This window comes from Vigna umbellata, chromosome 5, assembly GCF_029865625.1.
Source record: "Vigna umbellata cultivar VRB3 chromosome 5, Vumbellata_1.0, whole genome shotgun sequence".
NCBI lineage: Eukaryota > Viridiplantae > Streptophyta > Magnoliopsida > Fabales > Fabaceae > Vigna > Vigna umbellata.
In genome coordinates, this window is record NC_142169.1 from 44,000,667 (window position 1) to 44,009,302 (window position 8,636).

Sequence of the window (8,636 nt, forward strand, 5' to 3'; positions counted from 1 at the left end):
CCATAAGAAGCAACATTTAACCTAAAAAAAAACTCAAACACACAAAGAAAAAAATCAAATCAAAACCACACAATTAAATCAACTAAAAAGAAAAGTTCAGAAAAATCGGTTATCATTCTTCGTAGTTGCATCCATCAGTAGATGTTGTTATCTGAATCCTCTTAGCATCCCTCAGTAGATGATGTCCAACATCCATCAGCAGATGCTGTCATTACTACAAAACAAAATCAAATCCACACCACACAACTAAATAAAAAAAAACAAAATCAGAAACTCCGTTGCCTCCCAGCAAGCTGATGACAAATTTATGAACACCGAAAAACGACGCCACAAACTTGTTTAACCCTCGGCAAGTGTGACCGAATTGTATCAAGTAATAAACTCGGTAAGACCAAGTATCATTCTCCCAAAGGACTCACGACCTAGTTAGTTATATGATTTGTTGATTATTTAAGACTTGTGAACAAATTCTTGAGGTTTTAAATGCAAAAGACAATAAGTAAACATGTATGCATGAGTTTTGATCAATGGAAAAGAGGAACACAAACACTTGAACAAATTAGATAGATGAGTATGTTGTTGGGGTAATCAATTTCATCTTATCCACTCTCATATACTTTTAGGAAGTCATCATTCTTTTAATCAATGTTAATGCCACTCTCTAAAGTACCTTGCAAGAAAGCCTATCCTTAATTACGAGTTCATACAATTCTTAGCATCCCTAATAATTAATTCTGAAGCACAGAAGCTTAAAGGCAACCAATTCTCATATCCCTATGTCTAGGCAATATGCTATTGGGAGAATTTCCCCGGATCTAGATTTCCCCGTACGTTCCCATATCGACAAAATCAATAATCATGACATCGCATGAGTTAAACAATGCATGCTTTGAGCAAAGAAGAAAAACCCTAACTAATGATGAAATAAAGCATGTATCTCAAATAAGATGTTTAAACACAAATTTCATATATGAGAGTTTCACAAGATTACATTGATTCCCCAACAATAATACAAGGTTTAGTTCATCATATTCATGGTGAAACTAGTTGAACAATAATGAAAGAATGGAAGAGATAGAAAAACCCTAGAAAGAAAAGAAGAGAGTTGTCACCATCTCCCAATCTACCCCCAAGGGGTGACAAATGTGTTTCTGCTTCCTCCCAGCCAAAGATACAAACCCTAGGACGTCCTAAAGCTTATATACTATTCTAAAAATACAGAAAATTAGGCCCAAGCCCATAAAAGTAACAGAAAACTGGTCCAAGACCATTTAGAGTGGCGCTTAGTGGTATTTTACCGTTGAGCGATAATAGCGCATGATCCATTTTGCCCCCAACTGTTGTTTTTGCCCCTCAACGGTGATTTTGGCACCTGAAAAGTGGCGCTCAGCGGTATTTTACCGCTCAGCGGAACTTTTTCTGTATTCTGGTTGACTTCTCAGCATTTTGGTTGACTGGTTGACTTTTCTGGTTGACTAGTTGACTTTTCTGGTTTCTGGTTGATTTTTCAACATTCCAATCATTCGGTACTTCAATTCTTCTTTCAAACCATTCAATTAGCCTACAAAATCAAGGGAATCTTGCACAGAACCATTAAATTCACTTTTAACTCTCTTATTCAAAAAACTAAAGCAAAAATATGAGTTCAAGCTAGTTTCTAAGTCTTAAAGGTTGCTTTTGGTATCAATTTTAAGCATAAAAATAACGGTTTTTCAACCGTTATCACAACCCCAAACTTAAAACTTTGCTTGTCCTCAAGCAAACAACATGTAACTCAATCTTCCATTAATCCATATAATGGTTCACCACATTCAAAACTCCCTTTTCAAGATAAGTAAGTGCTCAATTCAGCTCATTACAAAGATTTCAATCAAGACATGCACATGGTTTAGTGTTCACACAATCACATACTATCCAACAAATGCTACTTTTCATGAATGATCAATCAACTAAGCAAAGATGTTCTTATATGTTCATGGAATCTTTCCTCGCTAGATAAAGTGTTTCACTCAAACACACAAGTGTCTAAGAGGTATTCATTCATTCACTCTACTATCACAATGTCACATGAATCAACTTTGCCTTTCATTTAACTATAATCAAAAACACTTACAAGCAAGCATCATCACAAGGACTTTTCTATGGCTTATAATGTGGCTGGGCTAACAAGAAAATTGGTTTTTCTAGATCACAAAACCCTTGAGTTAAGAGAATCATATAAACACCATCAATCTTACTTATTCCCAACTTTCCTTTGCATTGAGCTTTGCTTTTTCTTCTCTTTTCTTTCTCTTTTTCTTTTTCTTTTCACATACTTAATTCTTAGCTCTTAGCTCAATGCTTTCAATTTCCCTTTCATAACTTCCCAGCAACCCCAAACTTTAACATTTGTCAATACCACAAAATATTTTCTACTTAACTCAAGGTAAAGCTTTTCACAAGGGGTTTCCAAATTATGTTCAAGGCTACAGGTTCAAATGATAGAAAAAATAGTGCTCTCTTTTAGTGGGCTAAATTCATGAATTTGGCTAATAAAAGGGTTACCAACAAATGACCTTGATCATATGATGCAAACAAGCAATTGATTCAATTATAGAAAACCTGGGCAAAATCATTCATGCTTTCAAAGTAATAGCATTCAATCACAAAAACTCTGGAGCTCAAAACCTCACATATAAGCTCATTCATATTCCACATATACATTTTATGCTTAGTATCATAATCACAATCACAACATCATGCATTTGTTCACAAAGCTTGTGAATCACCTGTATAAACATATAATGTGCACATCTCAACATCAATCAATATTAAAGCATCATCAAGCATTACTTATCAAACAACACTCATAAGCAAACCATCATAACAGACAAACAAAATAAAATTTGTATACCTATTAAATATAAAATTCACACAAACTTTTATTTTACAAAATGAAGATGGATAATAAATAGTCCATGGACGCCCATGGTCATCCTAGTATTTGATTTAAGAAGAAATAAAGAATACATATCTTCCTGTTCAATTCTCGGTCAATCTTCCCAATTCTTGCTTCCCAAACCGTGCATTCATTACTGTCTTTTGTTTTCTTCTGCAGCTAATAAAGTCAACGGAAGCTAACATAATGTGAGACATTAAAATTTAGTTTAAGATATTTTGAAGATAAACTTCTTCATTTTTTTCTTCAATCTTTCTAGATTTGTATATGTTAATTGAAAAAATAAGTTTTTCCATATACTTTGTTCCTGATTATCGGGTTTTCAATAAAATAATTGTTTTGTTTTATGTCTATTTTTTAAATTTTAAGATAGTATAATTTTTTAATTGTACTTTAATGTAATTCACTACAAAAATAATATAATATACTAGAGGTTTATTTTAATGAAACCGCCTGCAAATGTTAAATATATCCCGCTCGCTGATTTGTGCTTCCTTCAATTAAGTTCTTCATTTCACAGGCTTTTCTTGCTGCATTTGTGTTTCTTCTTCAGTTAAGTTCTTCTTCATTTCACAAGCTCTTCTTCCTTTCACAGGTCTTTCTTCTTCATTTCATTTATGGAAATTGATTGGTAATTTACCCTACGCCCTTCGTCCTTCGTTACTGAGTGTGCGTCGTTCGCCCCGTGCCTCGTCATTGTCGCTTGAATTTCCAGAAATCGTTGAGTGTGGGCGTCTTCGTTCGTTGCCTGTAAGAACAAAATCGTTGAGCAATGCAAGGAGGGAGCGAGGATCGGATGTGCCGTCAGCGCTTCCAGGAACTGTAAGCCTACGTGGTGGAAGGCTCTGGCAGGCCTCACACTTCACGATCTGAAGGAACGGGAGGAGTGCGAAGTGCAGGATAGGGCGGATTGTTTCGCCGTGGCTAAGGAGAAATGTACAGGCTTCGCCAGGGATAAGTGTTTGGTTCCCTTTAGGGATGCAAGGATTTGGGTTGCGAAAGGGGTTTTGAGTTCCAAGGGTGTTGGGAAGTTGATTTGTTGGGGATCGGTGCCTGTGAATGGGAGGAACATGTGGTTGATGAATCAAGGTTTGGGAAAAAAATGTTTCTATCAAGAGGATTCTATCAAGGTTCATCAACAGATACCAATATACGGTGAAGTTGAGAAACGATATATTCATGATCCATTACTTCCTTAGGTAAACAACAGGTTCCTACTGTCCGTGTATATAATTTTAACATATATCACATCATTTGATGATTAGTGTTACTTAGATGTTTCTAATTCCTTTGAAGGATTCATATACTTTTAAGTTCTGCCTGTGGAAAATGATTGATTGGATCATGAAAATTATACACCTTAGTGGATGCCTCATCCTCTACAGGATCTTAAAGGATGTGAAGTTTTTCACAATTGGATGGTGTCAACCTCAATTATAACTGTACAGAATATCTTGCAAGATGGCTATGATATAATCAATCTTGTTTTCTACTTCTTTGTAGTCCTTTGGAGTTGGGTTAACATTTAGTTGGATTTGTTGTTCTTTCATAGGATAAAGAGTTGTAGTTAGGTTGTCTTGTCTAGAATTTACATTTTTTTCGAGTCCATGAAGATTTTCTTGTGATATATAATAAGAATTACTACAATCACTGTAGGCCACTATTATCATGGGAGCTAGTTTTGTCTAAAATTTTTGTCCCCCATGGAATGGCATGTAGCACCTAGAAACACCACTGGCTTTTCTTTGTCCTTATGGAAAAATGCTTGGAATGCTTTGGATGTTGTCGGTGTTGGAGACATCCTCCGCCGCTACCATCAACAGCTCCATGGGTATGCACAAACATCTTTTAAACTTTCTTATCTGATTATCATTCATTTTTCTGTAAACTAAACTGAAAGAATTGGACTACAGGATTGTCACCACTTCATTGGTTACAGGGAAACAAATAGAAGTCAAGTCTTTCAAACCAACAGAAAACCAAGAGTATGTATACTGTGAGATCCCTACATTTTATTATAGATATCTTTATTCTTTCACAAGTGATGTATAATCAATTAGTAAGAATTTATTTTAAGCAATCTTGTAGTATAGAAAAGTATTCAATCAACAACATGTTGAGCCTAGGGTAAGGAGGGTGGCATTGAATCGTGGTGTTGAGTACTTGGAGCAGGACTTTCGTTTAATTGCTTTTGCAGCATATCTTGGAAGTGAAGCATTTGATGGATTTTGTGGACAAGGAGAATCGAGAATGACATTTAAGGTTTGGTTGCATCAAAGGCCAGAGGTGCAGGCTATGAAATGAAGCATCAGATTAAGACCAGGGAGTTTTTTCACTGTCCCTAGAAGTATTTTTCAACCTTTCTATTTGCAATATTACATTCCCTAATTTGAAGCATGATTTATTCAAGAATGTCAATTATATTGTAGGAGGAGTTGAGAGCCACAAGAGTCTCAACATGGAGACGCTGTGATGGAAGCCATTGTCAAGGCAAGAAATTGTTCTGTTTTGGGGAAAGGCTCCATTTTGAAAATGTATTTCTTTCCTGGTCAGAGAACTTCCAGTCATATACAAATTCATGGCGCACCTCATGTTTTCAAGGTACATATACCTATGCAAGTACTATTAAAGAAACTAACTCATCAAATTTGTGATGCAAAAGGGTAAGGCTACACGTCCAGTGGTGACCTACAAGATCATCCGATTGTAGGTAGAATTAGCATCTTTAACATGTTTTTGATGTGAGTTTATTTGCGGAAAACTTGATTTAACAAATGACCAATCTTGTTATCTAATAGTTGTTCAAGTAGAATACATTGTGTTACCATTAATTGATACTTTACTAATTAATTTATTTTTCTTCCACTCATTTTATGTTGTGCTTTACACTTTTCATACACATAATGACCATATTATAATAATTGTAAATATATATTTTTATCATATATTTATAATTACTATTTCATTATAACTTATAGTATCAATATTTTTAATTTAAAATGTTTTTATGCAATTATGACATCATGGTTTGTCTGTTGGAACTGCTGATATTATACAAGAAAATCACAAGTGGTCTATGTAGGTGGCGAGAACTGGCAAAGAATAGCAATGGTGAAACATCATTACTTGCTTAGAGTAGCTTGTTTTATTATTTTGGTGTTTGAAGGACTTTCAGAACTTTCTTTTCATTATATTCTAATTCTTGTTTTTCTTCTTTGTAATTATTGAAAGCTTTATCTTATGTTCTTATCAATGTAATACGGTTGACTGTGAGAATGTCATTATCTATTACTTCACTTGTTCAGGTTGATGAATACCCTGTGTATTGCATGGCAATTCTAACCATATCTGGTAATTGTTCATACCATTTATTTTAAGCAATTTCGGTGGACATCTTTTTATGCTGTTTTGCCTTGCACAATTATGGTTCAAATTTGTCATAATAAGGTGTAGATTTTATTTACTATTGTTATATTTAAATGCTTAAACCTGACCATAATGTCCATTGACTTCTGCACTTTGCGTAAGAATGTGAATGTTAACTACCATCACTTCAATTACTCTGTTGGTCCTTATAGCTAAATTAACTTTACCTTTTGATCCACATACTTAAAAACCATCACTTAAAATCATATGTATAAAGATTAAAATAAATTATTTGATTGGTTTTTTACTTTTATGATTAATTTATTAGATATTATTTTTCTTACCTTTTAAATAATTTTTTCTGTTACAAGTATCTTCAACAGGGTCCATTGCTTTCACAGATTGCCACATTTCAATCATCACCGATAATAATTGCTAAATTCATTTGTACGATTCTTTTTATTAAATATATTACCAACTAACTATTATATTATATTATAGGCATCCGATCAAGCAAGCATGTAATAAAGAACAATAAAATTAGACATAGTTTCTTTTTTAGTAATGTAATGAACATCTTAATCATATTTTTAGTATTTTAATTTAGTATTGAACATCTTTCTTTTTATTATATGAACAATTAGTTATAAGATCATGTTACTAATGAAGAGCATTGGTAAATTTGAAGATAAATGATTTTGATGATGCTGAAAGATGATACAATGTTATAGTTGTTTTAAAAGCACTTTGTAGATTATATATGTATTAGGAAAAGCCTTAAACATGTAATACTTAGAAAAATTCGTATTTTTAGAATTGCTACGCATTTAATCGATTATTAGAAGTTATAATCGATTATCCTGAGCCCTTATGAAAAACCTCGTTGCTCTGGAATAATCGATTATTACTCCAAATAATCAATTATCACTATTCTGATGAGAACTGCCAAAGTCTCTGGAATAATCGATTATTCCTGAGGATAATCGATTATCACTTTTTGAAAAACCCTGTAACGGACTCGAATAATCGATTATCACTAACAATAATCGATTATCTGTGGCAGTTATAATTCATCTTTCAGAACTTAGACCGATAGGCTATATAGGTGAGCTCCAAAACTCTTAGAAAGAACTCTGAGCTTTTTGAGAATACAGTGTGTCTGAGGAAGTTCTAAAAAGCTAGTTCAAGTGCTTTGCCTGGTCTCGTGAATAGGAGAAGCTCGCGTTTTGTGTGTCGATAGTCGGAGCGGTTCTCTTCGAGTTGGCAAGGTGGTCATCTTCCGGTTCGTTCGTTGAAGGAAGGTTTTGTCTCTTTGTTTTTTTTTCACTCTTATTGTAATTTGTGAAACTGATTTTAGTGAAAACGTTAATCACTTTTTATAGTGATTAACAACTGGACGTAGATTCTTTTGAATCGAACCAGGATAAAAATCCAGTGTATCAATTTTTCTTCACCCTACTCTCTTTATTGTTTTATGCACATCAACTGTTTGATAAATTTTCTCTAAGAAAATTGTTTTTCTAAAACGGACCATCAAAACTTGATTTGTGATCATAACACGCTTTTCAAATATTTTATTCCGCTGAGCGACTCTATAACGGTACTGATTGTTCCGACAATTGGTATCAGAGCTTGCTTTGATATTTTTTCAAACTTTTGCGAAAATGGTCGGTCATCAAAATCAAGTATATGCTGAGGGTGCATCCATCAACAGACCACCTCTTTTTACTAGTGATAACTATTCCTTTTGGAAAGTCAGAATGGAAATTTTTATGGGTCTGTTGACAGAGGCATCTGGTAAGCTGTGCTAAATGGTCCCTATATTCCTAAAATAACTGTTGATGGTATAGAAGTAGAAAAACCATACTTTAACTGGACTCCTGAGGAAAATAGAAGAGCCCAATTTGATATTAAGGCTCATAATATTATTTCATCTGCTGTAGTACTTGATGAATTTTATAGAATTTCAGTGTGTAAGACAACATAGGAAATGTGGGAGGTCCTCAGAGTCACACATGACGGTACAGACGACGTGAAACGTGCAAGGAAGAATACACTCATCCAAGAGTATGAGATGTTCAGAATGCAACCTGAAGAAACAATATCTGATGTCCAGAAGCGTTTCACTCACATTGTGAACCACCTAACAGGTTTGGGTAAGACTTTTGACACTGATGAATTGAATGTGAAAATATTAAAATCATTAGACAGGTCTTGGCAACCAAAAGTGACTGCCATCTCGGAGTCTCAAAACCTCACTCAGATGTCAACGGCGATTCTCTTTGGAAAGCTTCGTGAGCATGAGCTTGAGCTGAGAAGATTAACTGCAGAA

At 34.3% G+C, this 8,636-nt stretch overlaps 1 protein-coding gene across 5 annotated transcripts; it reads left to right on the forward strand.

Annotated features, from left to right (window-relative positions):
* The first annotated feature begins 3,395 nt into the window (after window positions 1-3,395).
* LOC124845773 (uncharacterized) lies at window positions 3,396-6,343 on the forward strand. 5 transcript variants are annotated; one of them, XM_088115313.1, is made up of 5 exons: window positions 3,397-4,137; window positions 4,595-4,769; window positions 4,852-4,923; window positions 5,065-5,285; window positions 5,368-6,343. In XM_088115313.1, the coding sequence occupies exons 2-4, from the start codon at window positions 4,642-4,644 to the stop codon at window positions 5,240-5,242; spliced, it is 378 nt and encodes a 125-aa protein (XP_087971439.1). In that variant the 5' UTR covers window positions 3,397-4,137; window positions 4,595-4,641; the 3' UTR covers window positions 5,243-5,285; window positions 5,368-6,343. The 5 variants fall into 5 exon arrangements, 4 of the variants coding, with proteins under 4 accessions (XP_087971439.1, XP_087971438.1, XP_087971440.1 ...); XM_088115314.1 differs by having other exon boundaries at window positions 3,400-3,533; window positions 3,654-4,137; window positions 5,065-6,343; XM_088115315.1 differs by having other exon boundaries at window positions 3,431-3,490; window positions 3,654-4,137; window positions 5,065-6,343.
* The last annotated feature ends 2,293 nt before the right edge of the window (window positions 6,344-8,636 follow it).